At 30.9% G+C, this 19,363-nt stretch overlaps 1 protein-coding gene across 1 annotated transcript; it reads right to left on the reverse strand.

The window, feature by feature from the left end:
* Positions 1–145: 145 nt before the first annotated feature.
* On the reverse strand, positions 146–1,533 carry LOC109147036 (probable amino acid permease 7). The gene is made up of 4 exons (XM_019294675.1): positions 1,347–1,533; positions 855–945; positions 398–612; positions 146–256 (listed from the first exon to the last, which is right to left on the reverse strand). The coding sequence occupies exons 1-4, from the start codon at positions 1,531–1,533 to the stop codon at positions 180–182; spliced, it is 570 nt and encodes a 189-aa protein (XP_019150220.1). The 3' UTR covers positions 146–179.
* Positions 1,534–19,363: the final 17,830 nt, after the last annotated feature.

Here is a 19,363-nt window from a genome sequence, read left to right on the forward strand (position 1 = left end):
AATTAGCTTTTTGAAAAAAGAAATTATACCAAACAACTATCAGCTAATTTACCAAACACTTTTCTACAATTAGCTAATGTTATCAACTATTTATACCCTCTAATTAACACAATCAGCTAACAGCTAACAGCTAACAGCTAACGACCATTTTACCAAACAGGGCCAATGTCTCCAAGCGCTTACGCAACTGACCATACTTTCTCAACCGCATTGTCAGAAGGCAATCCAGTAATGCTACCCTTTATTTCTCCATTCTCTGAAAATTAAAATTCGCCCAACGTGTAAGTTTAAGTGCATGGAACGCCCATCAATTTTAAAATCTGGCAAGGAAATTATTGTAAATTTCAAAATGAAGATGGTTAGGTAATGAATGATTGTTTGGACATGGATAACCTACCAATTACTTTCGCTAAGCCTAGTCCTGCTCCAATGAATGAATATGTGAAAGACACGATTGCTGCAACTACGGAGAGCCACTTTGTGTTCTGAAAATCACGAACCTGAGACACTAGAACTTGAACCGCTACAAATATAACCATATGTATTGTAGTTGAATAGCTACAAGCAGCAGCATGCCCTTCATAGTGATAGCAGTTAGACTTGAGAATTGCTCTGCACTAAAAAGAGGAATATATCACTAAAATTATCCAAAACGTACTAAGAAAACGAAGCCATCATTTCAAAAGCACAAAGTATGGCTTTATCTAGCTAGGACTAGCAGCCGATTGTTTTGAATGCTAAACTTGTTGCTAGATGAATGAGATTACATGGAAAAGCAATTCGCACGTCCTAAAAATTCAGCATCCAGTAGCTGCAAATTATTGTAAAGGAACAGCATATAACTTTTGGCATACCCGATACTACTAGCAGTGGTGATTGTATACACAATTGCAACCTTGATGAAGTTAATTTGAACAATGATGCCACAAAACCAAGCGTTTTTCTTTCATGATCATATAGAATAAAGCACGTTAAGTCATAATGGTTTAAGTTCTGTTACACTGCATATGCAATACACTCTACCAACAAGTTTGAGGGCTCTTACATTTTGTAAGAAAACATTTTCGGAGAATGGCTTGGGATTGTTCAGACTTGATAAAAGTAATAAGCTTGAACTTAGGCTTCAAACTAGATACTTATGTTTTTCTCAGATAGCAAAATTTAGGATTCAAAGTAGATACTTATGTTTTACAAGTGAAACAACTTGATCTTATACGTTTAAGCTTGTCTAAAGTTGCGCATTCACTTGTAAAACATAAGGATAAATTAGTGTTTATCCTGATCCCGAAAAGTTTTGGAGAAGCAATAGTACCAGAAAGAACTGCCAAAGGCCTAAAGTTTCATACTTTCATCAAGCTCATTATATTGCTCACCTAAAATTGACCGAACTGCATCAAGGTAAGAGCCATGGCGGATGGTGCACTCTGGGTCAGTGGATTTGTGGCAGTTGCAGAGAAGAAATGCAGAAATAAGCGTTACAGAAGCAAAACACAGCGTGGACAATGGACCTGCAATCCATCCTAGTTGTGCCATGCTCCAAGCTAATGATAGCTCTAAACCTTAGAATCACACATTAGCACATAACAAAGGAAATAAGCTATAAAAATCTAACCTTTCACTTCTTGCATAGACTGCCTACAGATTTTATTTCTTGAAATTGCTCTTCGCTTTCATCAACTAGACCTGCAAAGCAGTATACATTTAGAACTACCTCAAGGGTTTGTTCATCTGGATCACATCTTTCCTTTTCCATACAATGAGAAAAATTCTGCCTCCATCTTTTTCTGCCAAAAATTGAAAGTCAATATCAGAAAAAAAAAAAAAAAAAAAAAAAAAAAAAGGTAGAATTATCAAGCAGAGCACAAATATTATATTATATTGTCAAAAGAGCATTTTCTGATTAATATCATTCAAAAAGCTTTATGAAACAGTTTCATACAACAGATATATATTATTACCTAAGCTCTATATCTCAAGGACTCTACTGCATTCTTAGTGAGCAATGGAAAGGGAGCAATAAAATTTGATTCATTGCCATCATTTTCTCCTAATAAAGATTTGACCTCTTCAATAATTTCAGCTTCTTCTGGAGAAACATGTTTAAGCACAATCATAAGGTTTTAAAATCTGTGGATAGAAAAATGTTGGGCAATGGCAAATATAGAATTTATGAACTACAATTGATACATTGAACTGCAGCTAACCTGGTCTCAAGATATTGAAATTGTAATTCTTTTTTTCCTGTACAATCCAACCAATATAATCAACTCATCAACACTATCAATCTTTAATTCTATCAACACTTTACTCCAATGTCCAAACTTTCTCAACACTTAAAACATACTATATTGCACACTACGCCAAATTTTATCAACATTACTTAATTAATCAATCAACACATATAAGTATCAAATAACAGTGAGTGTGAGCATATAACCATTAATGTGCAATCTAACTATTAGCTTAAGCTTTTGGTTGAGATGGAGCATATGCTTCAATTTGGTATCAGAGCCAGACCAAAGGTCATGAGTTCAAATCTAAGCATATAAGCACATGCTTCAATTGTGAGAAACATAAACATAAGATTCCTTACAGCAGGGAAGCCGCCATAATCCCATGGCTCATTTATATGCTTGGTGACACAACTATTAGCTGCTAGCCTGACCTGTAGCCCAATTCAATAATTATGTTGGTTATCTATCATGTATGGATAAACGGAATAAGAGTGCATTTATAAATTGCAAAGCATGGTGATAAAAAGTTTGAAAATAAACCATTCAAGAAAATGGAAATGCATATGAATATTTATTCAACCACAGATAGTAATTATTGAATGAAAATAATAATAATTTAAGTAACTACCTTTGAGGCAATGCATACATCATCACGAATTGCAACTCTTCCCACCATAGTTACATAGTCACCTATGTTGAAAGAAGCTTAAAAACATTTGCAGAGATTGTGTAGCCAGAGGCACATTTGCATTACAAACAAGTAAACAGTGCACATTTGCATATAGATAAGAAATGAGATTTACAATAACAACCTTTAAAAGTATAAGCTACAGGCAATGGACTTACTTTGCACCCATATTTTTTTGATAGTTGCTTTAGAACATCCTCACATGTCAAATATTTAAGTTGAGAAAACATCATTAAACCACTGTTGCACAAAACCAAACCACATTGAATTGTGTATTGAAATGATGATATGAAAACACTTGTAAAACCATATTTAGCAAAAAGAATATGTATTTACCTCTGCTCTGTATACTTCTAAGAATAGGTGTCATAGCAATATAGTGTAGCATTACAGTGGCTAGCAAAACTAAGAATAGGTGTCATCCTATCAATGAAATTTTTATAAGGAAGCACGCAAATTAAAATATAGCAACAACATTACAGTGGGTAGCAAAAATAAGAATACATTGATTTCCATGATTTGAGTAACTGGTGGTAACCAGAATAAAAGCTAAACTAAGGTATTGCAAACTATACTGAGGAACTTACACTGTTATCTCAGAAAGAGATGGCAGTACAAGAGTGAGTTCCAGATTCAATCAGTTGATATATTTCAAAATTTTGAGTTGTCCCTTGACTTTTTCTGCATTATAGCCTGTGATTAGCAAGCATAAAAATTGATTCACAGAAAAAGAAATAGTAACAAGTCATGACTCAAAAAAGATACATCTATCTATCAAATGATTTCATTACTAGCTAACACTTTTAAAGATGGTGATGAGCATTATTGCGTGATGTCAATCGGCAAAACGGGCAGCTTCTCTGTTTCTGGAGCCATGAAGCAATGCAATTATGGTGAAAAGTGTGAGAACATGGCAATAGCGTAATATTAACTCCCACTGAGAACTCTTCCAAACAAATCGAACATTCCTCCTCTCCATCACTCTTGAACCTTTCTTGTTTTTAATCTCTTCCAAATTCAAACCCCTTTTCCTCCTCTCCATCACTCTTGAACCTTTCTTGCTTTTAATCTCTTCCAAATTCAAACCCCTTGGTGGCTCCTCGTCGTCCTCTTCATCCTCATCATCCTCGTCATCATTACCAAAGTATAAGATCAGACTACTCCATCATCATCATCAAAATTAGCCCGCACGCCCGTTGGTAGTCTAGCGTTGGGTGCTTGGTAGTCTAGCGTTGAGTGCAGTTCTGACTCCTTAATCTCCACAAAAGCAGTGGCTTTGTATGTACCGCCGCCATTGAAGCGGCGGTGCCCAAATGCAACTTGTTGCGCGTACACTGCGAAGATTCGTCGGGAAAGCTGGGCGCATAAGGAGGGAGACAATCCCGGCAGCCATTGACGAATTTGGTCTCAAGTCACGATACGACAACCTAGGATAATCGAAACAAGCCGCATGAGTAGCTTAACTGATTATAGAGGTGAAATTTTGAAATAATAATCAGGGATCGAATCTCACTAGCGGCAGTGTGGGAGCAACCTCTCAAAGTGAGGGGACTTCTTGTGCGCAGTGAGCACTGGTCTAGCCTCTATAGTTCATGCTCACCATGATTTACATTCTCCCAAATGCTTTGTCGGACCGAGGTGTGGGTTCATCCTTTTGGAATAAGGATAATCGAAACAAGCGTGGGAGTCGGAGCTTGTCTCGTAGAAATCAGATTTTGTTAGAAAATATTTGCAACATCAGGCACTTTTAAGAAACACGAACACATAATTAATTTTTTATATAAATATGATGCATATAACTTGAATGTATCATCATCATAATTAATTTTTAAAAACACCTTTGCTCCACAAATATAGACACACTACTAAACCATTTAAATCTTAGAATTAATTTCACTTTTAGTCCCACGACTTTTGATATTCTATCACTTTTGGTGCACAACTTTAAAATTTTTTAATTTTGGTGCCTAACTTTGTTATTTTTATCAGTTTTGGTCCTTTCGGCCAAATTGACAGCGAAATGTTGTTGGATTTTATATTTTTAGGGGTAAAATTGTCATCCTAAGGAAGCATCTTCAATATCTAAACAAAATCACTTAAAATCATATCTATAGGTGTTTGATCGATGAGAATAATGGGGAAGACGGGCAGAAACCAGACAGATCTATGGGATTTATAGTTTCAACCATTGGCAAACTCTTTTTTTCCTTTTAATATGATTTTTCTTTTGTTTAAATATTGAAGATCTTTAAATTGGATGACGATTTTGTCCCTAAAATATAAAATCCGGAAATATTTTACCATCAATTTGGCTGGAAGGACCAAAACTGATAAAAATAACAAAATTAGGCACCAAAAGTGAAAAAATTTAAAGTTGTGCACCAAAAGTGATAAGAACTCAAAAGTCGTGGGACCAAAAGTGAAATTATTCTAAATCTTATGTCCTTTTTTTGTTTGCATATTTATTCTAGATTTTTTTATCTAACGTTTCTGATCTCAACATATATCGAAATGATACTATAGTTGTGTTGTAATGAAACTATAGTGTATATAAAATGAAACTTGAAACTGAATAACAGTTTTATATATTTGAGTGTATAATGTCGAATGAAACTGTAGTTATATCGAAATGAAATTGTACTTGCATTGAAATAAAACTATAGTGTATATGAAATAACTAGTTTTTTACGCGCATTGCGCGATTGGGATAATGCCCAATGCTTTTTTTTAAATAAGTACTTTAAAGTATATTAAGGCAAGATTATATTGAAATTGTTCATGCATAGATAATTGAAGGTTGAATTTGCGTATTTAAATAGGTTGAATGGGGTGGGGGGATGTTCCTTTTTCTGTCTGACTACCTTCCATAAAATGACAGTAGTAGTCATGTAGCCTAGGAGGAATGGCCTTCTGCCTTGTTGACCTCCTAGGTGGTGTGTGGCCATGTGACTGAATAGTAGCTTCATCATCTTGAATATGAACAGAAATATTATCACTGACTGAATCATCAGTATAACCATTGGTTTCATGACCATTAGTTTCATGAGAGATAGGCACTATATCATCATTGTTGGCAATTGCCTGATCAAGCTCTTCAGTGGCCATGGCATCACTGCACTCAGGATTTCTGTTATGGTAAGATTCCAAAGAAGTTATCTCTTCTCTTAATGTGATAGGAATCACAGGCAGTGAAGGACCAGAACTATCTTCTGCAGTAGGCTTAGAAGTATCTGTTGAGCTTTGACACTTAAAAGGGAAGATTAGTTCATAGAATCTAACATCCCTTGAAACAAAAGTAGTTTTGTCATCTACATCATATAGGATATACCCTTTCACATTGGCTGGATATCCTAAAAAAAATGCACTTTCTTGCTCTAGCTTGCAACTTGTTTCTGCCTTGTGGAGTAGTGGCACCAAAACACAAGCATCCAAAAGTTCTAAGCTGCTCAAAATCCACATCCTTCCCAGTTAAGGCTTGAAATGGAGTCTCCCCATTAACAACATCAGTAGGCAACCTGTTAATGAGATATGAGGCATGTAACACACAATGCCCCCAAAACTGAATAGGTAAACCAGATTGGAATCTCAGGGACCTAGCAACATTCAATATGTGTTGGTGTTTCCTTTCCACTACCCCATTTTGCTGAGGGGTATATGCACAAGATCTCTGATGAACTATCCATTTTTCATTGAAGAAAGAATTCATAAAAAATTCTGTGTCATTGTCAGTCCTAACCACCTTGATCTTAGCAGAAAATTGAGTTTGCACATAACTATAGAAATGTTGGAAAACAGTTTTGACTTCTGATTTACTTGTCATCATGTGTAACCAAGTAAACCTGCTATGGTCATCCACAATTGTCAAGAAATAGTGTTCGCCTTTAAGGGAAGCCACAGCAAAAGGACCCCAGACATCCATGTGAATCAAATCAAAACAGTGCTCAGCTCTAGAAGTGCTAAGTGGAAAAGATGACCTCTTATGTTTGGCAAAATGACAGACATCACAAACAAAATCAACACATTTCTGACCAAGAGTATGTTTTATTCCATTCAAGGTGGGAATTTTATTAATAGGGTAATGCCCTAACCTGTTATGCCACATCTCTACTGACAAGGTATTACAATGAAAAACACCAGAATTTCCAACAGTTTTATCAATGGACTGAACCTTCTTCTTAGTAGGGGGATCATTGACTAAGTACAATCCATGTCTTTGACTAGCAAAACCATCCATTATCCCAAGCTGACCCTGAACAGCACAAGAATCAGATGCCAAGACTAGTTTACAGTTGGATTGCCTAGTCAACTTACTGGCAGAGATAATATTGAAGGTGAAAGATGGGATGTATAACACATTTTTCAGTAGAATGTTTTCATTAAGCCTAATTTGTCCAATGTGAGTAACATTGACAGTCTCATTGTTAGGCAACTTAACAGATATCCCTTCTACCTTTCTGCATATATCAAAATAATCCAAAGAACAGGTGATATGGTCTGTAGCCCCTGAGTCCAATATCCAAATACCATCTGAGCTTAAAACAACATTAATATGATGTTTGGGAGAAGAACTACCTTCATTTGGAGTCCCAATGGAGTCTCTGAAGGTTGGTTTGATTCCTGGAGCAGTAACTGTTACAGCTGCATTACTGGAAGATTGAGCTCCCTTATTCTGGTTCTGCAAAAGAGAAAGAAGCTTTTGAAATTGGTCAGCAGATATGCCTATGTCATTCATTTGGCTAATAGAAGCATTTGATGACTGTTGTCCATCCTGAGGCTGTTTATTCTTGGATTTGTACCCTGCAACCCAACCTGGAGGATATCCATGTTTCTTGTAGCATTTTTCAACTGTATGACCTAGCATGCCACAGTAAGTACACTTAGGTACATTTTTCCCTCCATTAGTGAACTTCTTTTTACTGTTGGAAGGTGCCATTGCTATTAATGACTGCTCTTCTCCAGTTTGAAGCTGGTCATTGTGAACTGCATTGGACTGAATCAGATCACTAGACTTCTGCATAACAGCTCCTTTGATCTTCCTTTCTACTTTTAATGTCATGTTAAGGACCTTTTCCATTTCTGGAATTGGATCCATGACCAGTACTCCTGACTTAATAGCATCATATTTCTCATTCAAACCTTCTAGGAATCGGATTATCTGATCCTCTTCCCTTTGTTTTCGCATCCTACTCATCAATGTGCAGGAACATTTTGGAACACATTCGCACAGAAGCAAAGGTCTTAAGGCATTCATCTGCTGCCAAAGAGCATTGCTCTTGGTGAAATACTCATTCACAGTTAAGCTTCCTTGAGTATTCTTAAAAATCTCGTTCTGAATCTCAGAGATCTTATGTGGATCTGACAGAGAGTACCTCTTCTGCAGTGCACTCCAAATGTCTGAAGCATTATCGAAGTACATTACACTTTCTGCAATGCTAGGATTCACAGACCTCAAAATCCATGAGCAAACTATCCGATTGCATCTATCCCATGGTGCGAACTGTGGATCATTCTCTGCTGGCCTCGGAATCACACCACTTGCAAGTCCGAATTTGTTTTTGACCTCCAGTGCGATCCTCATTGATCTACTCCAAGAGGAGTAGTTGAGCTCAGACAAAGGGGGTGAAACTAGACACAAGTTCGGATTCTCTGTAATATGTAAGTACAGAGGATTATCAAACTCATCATTTCGTTGTGCTTGATTGGTGGAATTCGAAGAGGCTCCTGCATTTTCTGATCCATTTCCGCCACCATCTGCTCCCATTATCACTGCTCCGGCATAGCTCCGGCGCTGCTCTGATACCATGTTGGATGAGCTTGGAACATTCACACAATGCAGGAGAGGAAAAGGGAAAACATGAATTGATTGATGGAAGGAATGAATATGAGAGAGTGTAAGTATGTGGGTGATACACATCAAGCTTATATATGAAGCTTAAGGAAGCAAAAAACGGTTATAACTAACTAAACATGTGAAAGGACAAAAAAGCCCTTAGAAGGACTTAGGCTCCTGAAGGATGTTGCTGCTATGCATGCTACTGCTTGTGTTACTTCATCAGTGACCCAAATCAAAAGTGTACCCCACTAATAATTGTACCACAAAATAGCTACTTAAAATGCCATTTTAATGCTATTTTTCCAACACTTTATATATTGCACTAAATCCATTTGTTTTGTGGTTTGTTTCTTCCATACTCATCATATTTTGGTGTTCAACATTAATTAGATGCTTCACAATTCTTAAACACATTTATTTAAGAGTAAATACTCAAAATCGTCTCTTGACTATTAACTTTTTTTCTCTCTATATTTTCTCTAACTATTGTAGCACAAAGAGTTAATACCCTACCCCATCATCGGAGTTTGATCCTGTGACCTTCAAAGAGTCACAAAAATGGTATCTGAGCACAAGATATTTGGCTGGTATTAACTCTTTATTTAAAATATAAGCTAAGAAAGAAATGTTCCTTAATATAAGGGCAGAGAAATGCGGCTTTGTAATACATCAATTGTGGTTTTTAAGAATTTCGGGTGTAACTTATATTCATTGAGTGATTATAAATGAATAAAATGATGTAATTTCATATACTTGATTGTAATCAAATAGTAAATGCATGCCCAATTAGAGTTACGTGGGAATTTTAGAAGAAATGTATAGTATTATAATTTTTTTTTTTTTTATGATTTATAGTTAATCTTTTATCACTTAAAATATTGGAGAAAATCAAAATATTGTAAGATTTTAATTATACTTATTATTATTATTATTATTATTATTTTAAAAATAAGAACTTAATGCATTAAATCGGAAAGAATACAATCAGCAAGATAAGGGAGAGGGTCATCAAACCACCCTCCGCAACCTGACATAGAAACGGCTTCCTAGATAACTGGTCTTAGATTCGTGTTCAAAGACAAGTAGTAAACCTTTCTCTTCGATCTTTCTATATTGAAAGTCTTTCTTTTATAAGTTTAAGCTTATTATTGGTCTATATATCTTATTGGACAACTCATTCTCTTTCAGTAAATAAAATTAATTTTTTAATATTATTTTCTAACATTTAATTAAATAAAATAAAATACATATTAATAATACATATTTTAAATAAAAAAAATACATATTAATAATACTTAGGAGGAGTACATTGTAGCTAGGAACTTTAAATATTTGGAAACAATGTCTAAAAAAATAAAATTAGTTTGAAAGTTTATAAAAATACATTGTAAAGTTCTTATAATAAAATTCGTTTTCTTTAATGTTGCCCCAAAGTGTTTAATTAAATAAAATAGGAAGCATCCTATCCTATATATAATAAAGTTATATGGTCTTGTGAAAATTGAATGTTGCATTTAATTTTCACAAGACCATTTGGTTTTAAGATGTGAAAGTCTTGTGAAAATTAAATGGGCTTTAAGATGTGAAAATTACTTTAAGATGTGAAAATTAAATGTTACATTTAATTTTCACATCTTAAAGCCAAATGGCTTGAAGAAGCATGCATGCAACCCTCAAAGTTCATAAGTTTGAAATTAATATATAGCATAGCTATGTGGCTTAATATTTAAGATTGTTGATGTGCATATTAAGGACTACGGAGACAAAGATGCGTTATTCGTGGATTCATCGGATACTATCCAACAACACTCTCCAACTTAATTGACGTGAAGTAGGCTTAGTAACATTAAGATTATATTCTCGAATTATTAGTTCTCCTCTTTTATTGATTACACACTTAATTCGATAGTATTTGGAAGAAAAAAAAATCAATGTTCTAACTAAGATTGTGATTTTGGTCTTTAAAGGTCAATTGTATGTTGCTACATCTAGAGTTAGAAATCTCAAAGGTCTAAAAATTTTGATCCGTGGTGACTCTAAAATTGTAATTCAATTACTATTGTAGTTTACTAAGTTCTTAAAAATTTATAATATTAAATACTATGTACTAAATTTTTAATATAGTTTAAGATTTGTAGTAATCACCCACCTTAATATTATTTTCATTGTAAATATATTTATGTTCATAATTTTATCATAGGAATTCACAAATAATAATTATTAAATAACAAAAATTTTATATATGAATAAACCTTATATAGTGTATATTTTTATAACATATTTTCCGTACATCGCACGGGACAAATACTAGTATTAATAAAAGCGTTAGAGTAAAATGTTTTGTTTCTACATGTTTAATTTCTTAAATAAAATAAAATAAACATTGATAAACAAATGTTATAGTAGAGGGAATAAAACTTGCAGTCGTTATATCGTGCACCGCGGTGCATAATCGATTATGCACCGCTTGTTAAAACGGTGTCATTTCTGCAGTTATAACAGAGTGACACTACAGTGTGTCTAAACTGATCGACACTGTCTCACGTATTATTTTTATATTATCAAATGAAACTGCAGTTATATCAAAATGATACTGTAGTTGCGGTGAAATGAAACTACAGTATATATAAAATGAAACTGAATAACATTTCACATATTTGAGTGTATATTGTACAATGAAGCTGTAATTATATTGAAATGATCATATAGTTGTGTTTTAATGAAACTATAGTGTATATAAAATAAATTAAATAACATTTTCACATATTTGAGTGTATAAATATTGAATGAAACTGTAGTTATAACGAAATGAAACTGTAGTTGTGTTGAACTGAAACTGCAGTGTATACAAAATGAAACTGAAGAACATAGTTATTTTTTGCGAAGATTCTGTTTCTTTTCATTAAACAAAACGACGTTGTTTTGATGCGCGATGCATGATCGATCATGCACCGCGGTGCACGATATAATTTGCGATAAAACTTGTCAGAAGTTCAGAACACAAGGTGTCCCGTAAATTATTCTGTGGACCCAGGTCCACCTTGTAAGGTGGATCCAGGTCCAAATGTTTACAATTTACACACTAAATGTTCATAATTTACCTTTTTAAAAATTCACAATTTGTATATTACGAACACACAATGTTAACATATATGTAATTTATTACCTTGTTTTGTATTAACAAGTCCTTTTCAAATATCACAGTCGCACAATATTAACAGATTAGGATTTGATGACCCTGTATTGTATTCATCAGAAATTCCTTTCTACAACTATTATGTGTTTTGACTAAGAAACGCAATTTATATATATTCTAGAAGTTCACAATTCCAATATTAAAAAATACACAATTTATATATTATTTATGACTAGGATCCACCTTGCGAGGTGGACCCTGATCCATGATATAACAACTCAAGGTGTGTCTTAACTATAGTTGACACCTTTAAGTCTGTACCAGACTCAGACTAATCCACATTCGCACCATGCAACCCAATTAAGAGACAAAGTACTTAGCGAGGTGTATTCAATCATGACTTTTGTAGAGTTTTAAAGACTTTTAAAATGATAGATTTTAATAAACTTTGATTGACTTTCATAGAGTCGTTCAAAACTTTTTAAAACTTTATAAGACTCTATAAATGTCTATATGAAAAACATTCATAGACTTTTATCAACTTTTTTATTTTAAAAAGATTACAAAAGTCATTGAAATTCTAAATTGGATACATCTTTACAAACTTTCAATGATTTTGATTCTTATCATTTATAATTTTCTTATAGAACATTTATAATATATCATAAAATTCTTCTTACTATATAGTACTTCACCCACATCAACATTCTCAACATTATTATTTTTATCCATAGTATGCTGAGACTTATATGCTAATAATTACTTTTATATATATATATATATATATATATATATATATATATATATATATATATATATATATATATATATATATATATATTATTAATAAACATCAATAAAAAAAAACTATTTCATTCGAAATTCATAACAATATTGAATAATAAAATTTATAATAAGAGAATTGATCAAATAAAATATTTAAAAATATAATTATAAGTTGCATAAAATAATTTTAAAAAATATAATATTAATAATATATATAAAAAATTATACTTGATATATATATTGCTAGGCATCACACAAAGAACTATTATTTGCAATAGCAATTTTAGACTGCGAACAACAACAAGGTGCTACTGTTTGCAACTCCAAATTGTTGTTGCGAACAGTAGTTCGCTAGTCACAGTAACATGTTGTCAAAATATATATATATATATATATATATATATATATATATATATATATATTACGAATATAAACATAAAAAGAATAAAAATTAAAATATATAAGTATTTATATGAATATTATGAAGCATATACTAAAATTTGACTATGAAAATTTTACTTTGTTCATGTATTTAGGGAGAATTAGAGAAAATTAGGAATAAAAAATTCATAAAAAAAATAAAAATCAATATAAACAAGCAATAATGAAGTAAAAATAATATTATTTTGAATTTTTAGAGGAAGATTGCAAAGTTTAGGAGAGAGAAAAATTGGTAGAGTTTAGATATGAGGAAAATATAGGATAATGAAGAAAAAAATAATTTTATTAAATTTAGATAGGTTTATAAAGTTTAAATATGGAGAAAAAAATAGAATTTAAATAGAGAGAGAAAACATTCAAAGTTGTTAGAAAGAAAATTTTGAAATCTTGGGGTTGATGATTGGATTTCAACTATTTATATTTGAGAAGGAAAAGTCTACAAAAATCCTAAAATTAAAAGTCTACTAAAGTTCATAAATTGTTGAATACCACATGACTTTTAAAGACTCTTTAAAAGTCTTAATTGAATACCACATGCACGACTTTTAAAGACTCTTTAAAAATGTTGATTGAATACTAGCTGACTTTTAAAGAATCTCTAAAAGTTTGAATTGAATATCTCCAAACTTTTAAAGTTCATAAAAGGAAAATTCTATTTGCACAACTCATTTTGCTATTTACACCCCCTATTTAATAGGTGTAGTAGCTTTATAGGTGGTGCAAATAAAAAAGTGTTATTTGCACCACCTCATTAAATGTAGTCAAACATTAATCTTTATTTTTTTTATTTAATAATCAATCTCTTTTTACTAATAATAATAATAATAATAATAATAATAATTAATAATAATAATAATAATAATAATAATAATAATAATATTATTATTATTATTATTATTATTATTATTATTATTATTATTATTATTTAATGCCTAATTATTTTGTGCAATATCTTTTAAGTTTTTATTTTCAATGCATATTTTTTTTAAGTTTATATTTTCAATACATCTTTTTTTGTTCAATAGATATTTTTTTTAAGTTTATATTTTCAATGCTTATTTTTGTTTATATTTTAATTTTAAATAAAGAGAAATAATAATTAATTTTGTTATTCTAATATTTTTTTATAACTCAAATTTGTTGTATACATTATTTTAATTAAATTGATTTAACTATACATTGAAATATAAAATGATTACTAGTGATATTTGAAATGAATAAATATAAATTGATTTTGTACCTATCTTTTTATACTGTAAATACTGTAACAATTTTATAAAGATATATGTGGGTTAGAGTTCTAACAATTTTGATGTAGTTAAAATTCTATAAAGATATGTGGGTTAGAATTCTATTGAGACTTTGAAATGTAAATTGATTTTCTACTTATCTTTTTATACTGTAAATACTGTAACAATTTTATAAAGATATGTGGGTTAGAGTTCTAACAATTTTGATGTAGTTAAAATTCTAATCATAAAATAAGTGGAGGTCAAAGGCTTCTAATCATAAAATAAGTCTACTGCATGCCTTCCTACACTCTTTCTATTTTGAATTTTGTATTTATGGTTGTCATTTAGTCTCTGTATAATAGTTTCCTACAATTGTGTATTCTTTGTAGTATATATTGCTCTATGTACTCAATATTACTCAATAAATTAAATTTTTTACCTATCTTTTTATACTGTAAATACAATAAATTAATTAATTTACAACTATATTCACAACAAATTAAATTAATTCAATATATAGATAGACTCACCAGTCACCCAATAAATAAAATCCCAAATTCAGTACTCTTTATACTATAATTTTCTCTCTTGAAATAGAACAAAGAGATTTTTATTTAGTCAATTGAGAAATCATATCTAATTTAAATGAGTCCTAATTACCTAGCAAGCAAGAACAAAGTGGCTTAAAATACAAATAGCAACACCCATAGAAATAAATAACAATTCATTAACAATTCAATTCTACCTATCTTTTTATACTGTAAATACAATAAATTGCATAATTTACAACTATATTCACAACAAATTAAATTAATTTACAACTATATTCACTAAATTGATTAATACTATAATTTTCTCTCTTGACATGGAACAAAGAGATTGTTATTTAGTCAATTGAGAAATTATATCTAATTTAAATGAATCCTAATTACCTAACAAGCAAGAACAAACTGGCTTAAAATACAAATAGCAACACCCATAGAAATAAATAACAATTCAAATTCAAATAACAACTTAAAATACCTCATAATGTCCTTGACTTTGATTTTGATCATTGTAACTAAGTAACTGGCTTTGATTCTGATTATTGTATCTAAAAAAATCTTCTATCCAATCATCCATGACTTATAGATTGTGTGATACATATACATAACACACACCCCACATATATATAGAGTCATATGAGTCCAATTTGTATTCTCTGCCATCCAAATTATCAGTAATTTCATCTCACAAACATCAATATTGACTAATTGTTTTAAAAAATATGTATTGAAATTATAAACTTAAAAACATGTATTGAAATTAGAAACTTAAAAAAATGTATTAAAATTAGTAACTTAAAAAAAAATGTATTGAACAAAAAATATATATATTGAACAAAAAAAAAAGATGTATTGAAAATAAAAACTTAAAAAAAAATATTTATTGAAACTTAAAAAATATTGCATAAATAATGGCATTAAAACAAACAAAAACAAAACAAAAAACAAAAAACAAAAAAAAAACAAAAAACAAAAACAAAACAGTGACTGGGTTCATTTTTTTTTAAATAAAAATAAAAATTAATGTTTTAATTAATTAGGTTTTGAATTAAAATATTATTAATTATACCTCATAAATGAGGTTTCGTCAAGGTGGTGCAAATAGCAAAATAAATTCTTATTTAGCTATTTACACCACCTATGCAATTATTAAAAGTTTTCACCTTTTTACAATTTCAAGATATTTTATATCCACTTTTGGTCAAAGGGTGGTGCAAATAGCAACACCCTATTATTAATTACACCTCATAAATGAGGTTTGACCAAGGTGGTGCAAATAGCAAAATGAACCCTTATTTGACTATTTACACCACTTATGTAATTATTAAAAGTTTACACCTTTTTACAATTTTAAGATACTTTATACCCACTTTTGGTCAAAGGGTGGTGCAAATAGCAACACCTTACTCTTATTTGACTATTTACACCACTTATGTAATTGGGTGTTGCTATTTGCACCACCCTTTAGTCAAAAGTAGGTATAAAGTATCTTGGAATTGTAAAAAGGTGAAAACTTTCAATAATTACATAGGTGGTGTAAATAGTCAAATAGGGATTCATTTTGCTATTTGCACCACCTTGGTCAAACCTCATTTATGAAGTGTAATTAATAATTTTTTAATTCAAACTTTAATTAAGAGAAAATTGTACTTTTTCCCCCTAAGTTATATACTTATAGTACTTTTTACCCCTGAATTATTCATGTTAGCATATTAGCTCCCTCAATTATTCTAAAAGTGACGATCCCCCCCCCCCCCACCCCCACCCCCCATGTATTAAATTGACATTTCTACCCTTAAAGTAAACATTTTATTTATTTTTCTTCTCTAAACGTATAGATGACCACGGTTTGGTTCTAACTAAACCGGACACTATAGCAATCGAATTAAAAGTTTCCGGTTAAGGGAAAATTGTACACTTTTTCCCTCTGAGTTATATGATTATAACACTTTTTTCCTCTTAGTTATTTGTTTATCCACATTTGCTCCATCAATTATATTAAAAGTGGCAGGTTTTTTCCATTTTATGTTAGGTGAACATTTTTGCTCTTAAAACTAAATATTTCATTTATCTTTTCTTCTCCAACAAATTATTGTTTATGTGTACGGATGATTATGGTTCGCTTCAAACAATTTTTTATTTTATTGCCAATTCTAAATTTATTTATTTATTTATTTATTATAAATTCTATTTCTTATTTTTAAAATAATATAAATTTAATAATTATTTTATTTTATTTTATTTCATTTTTTCGGTTCTGAATTGTAAGTATAAGAAAATAAAGTTATGTTGTGGTTTCACAATTAGTTTTATTTATCCTATATTTTCTTAAACATTTTTAACCCTAAGAATCTAAGCTCTACTCCCAAGGTTCGGACCTATGATCATTTATTTGAAATGGTAATTGAAATGTCATCATATTACATCATATTACAAGATAGTTGGCTCAATCATATTATATATAATAATTATATAAAAACCAATTGTTGTTAAATCAAAGTAGTTGTAGATTACTAGTATATATGTCATCTAAAGAAGGTGTGCATTCCTCAAAAAGAGAGAAATCAAATATAATCTTAGATATAAAATCACACTCCAAAATGCCATTGGAACGTAATGGATTGTCAACTTCAATATGACAGCGAAAGCCTAAGAAATCAATATTTTCCCCCCTTTTTAACTGGAATGAAGTTCGGAAGAGTAATATATAACACGTGTGATTGCAAATTAAAACAAGAGTAAATACCCAAAATGGTCCCTCGACTATAGCTAAATTCACAAATTGGTCCTCGACTTTCAATTTCAACCAATTAAGTCCTTAACTTTGTAATTTTAACACAATTTGGTCCTCTGTCTATTTGACCGTTTGTTGACTGTGATTTTTGATGATATATATGTAATTTCATGGTCCATCGTCAGTTTTTTAAGGTTCCGGTTGCATTTCCAGACCGCACTGTTACATTTGAATCCACTGCCGAAAGCAATCTACCAAATCCGGTCGCCTTTCTTCATCCTCCCTTTGGATTCAATGTAGTTGAGTTCAAACCAGAGCGAAGAAGACGACGTGTTTCCGAACCGGTGCAACGTCATCCTGGAAGCCTCCACATGCTCCGACGAGAGCTGAAGGTTCTTCTGGAGATTGTTTGATCACGGTCAACAAACGGTCAAATAGATGGAGGGCCAAATCGAGTCAAAATTGCAAAGTTAAGGACTGAATTGGTTGAAATTGAAAGTCGATAACCAATTTGTAAATTTAGCTATAGTCGAGGGACCATTTTGGGTATTTACTCTTAAAACAAACTCCCTTTGGATTTGCTTACGATTCAGAACCGAAAAAATAAAATACAATAAAATAATTATTAAATTTATTTTTTTAAAAAAAATAATAAATAAAATTTATAATAAATAAATAAATTTTGTACTGGCAATAAAATTAAAAAAAAAATTGTTTGAACTCAACCGTGACCATCCGTACATATAAACAATAATTTGTTGGAGAAGAAAAAATAAATGAAATATTTAGTTTTAAGGGTAAAAATGTCTATCAAACATAAAAGGAAGAAAACATGCCACTTTTAATGTAACTAGGAGGCAAATGTGGATACATAAATAACTAAGAGGGAAAAAATGTTAAAAGCATATAACTAAGGGGAAAAAGTGTCATTTATAATAAATATTTGTTAAAAAATAATGTTTGACTAAAATTAATGAAGGTGGTGCAAATAACAATTTTCTATTTACACCACCTAAAAGTTATCACACCTATTAAATAGGTGGTGTATATAGCAATTAGAGTGGTGCAAATAGAATTCCCCATGTAATTATTAAAAGTTTATACCTTTTTACAATTTCAAGATACTTTATACCCACTTTTGGTCAAAGGGTGGTGCAAATAGCAACACCCATATGATAAGTCACACTTCTTTTTTTTTTTTTTTTTTTTTTTTTTAAACAAAAAAAACTAATTTGGCACTTTATATATTGCACTAAATCTATCATTCTCCTGCATGATTCCTTTTGTGGTTTGGTTCTTCCATCCTCATCATACATTGGTGTTTTGAACATTAGTTAGTTGCTTCACAATTTGTAGAAACATTCTAAAAAATGCTCTCAAATATAACGGTAGAAAATATATACTTTTAATAATTAACTTTTCATGGATTATTATAATCTATTTCATATGAAATATTGGAGAAAACCAAAATACGAAAGATATTTGTGTTAATGTGTTATCAGCCGTAATAGCGTAATTGGTTAGAGCCAGCTTTCTTTTAATACTAAAATTCTAATTGGTTTAAGATTAACTTAGAGTTTCCCAATCATACTGAAATCGTTAAACATAATAACTAGCTAATACTATATAAACCCTTGTTAGATCGGAGATAACATTATTCATCATTCTTCAAGCTATTTAGATCATTCTTCAAGTTGTTTAGATATAATAATTAATCATATTTTTCAAAGTTGC

The sequence above is a fragment of the Ipomoea nil genome, unplaced genomic scaffold (genome assembly GCF_001879475.1).
Source record: "Ipomoea nil cultivar Tokyo-kokei standard unplaced genomic scaffold, Asagao_1.1 scaffold1971, whole genome shotgun sequence".
Taxonomy (NCBI): Eukaryota; Viridiplantae; Streptophyta; class Magnoliopsida; order Solanales; family Convolvulaceae; genus Ipomoea; species Ipomoea nil.

What these genes read in the sequence shown, in the direction of transcription:
- LOC109147036 (XM_019294675.1), bottom strand. Translation starts at nt 1,533, where the DNA reads ATGGCACAACTAGGATGGATTGCAGGTCCATTGTCCACGCTGTGTTTT. An exon ending in ATATAATGAGCTTGATGAAA is followed by an intron (nt 946 to 1,346) that starts GTATGAAACTTT and finishes TATGATCATGAA; the next exon opens with AGAAAAACGCTTGGTTTTGT. An exon ending in AGGCTTAGCGAAAGTAATTG is followed by an intron (nt 257 to 397) that starts GTAGGTTATCCA and finishes TTTAATTTTCAG; the next exon opens with AGAATGGAGAAATAAAGGGT.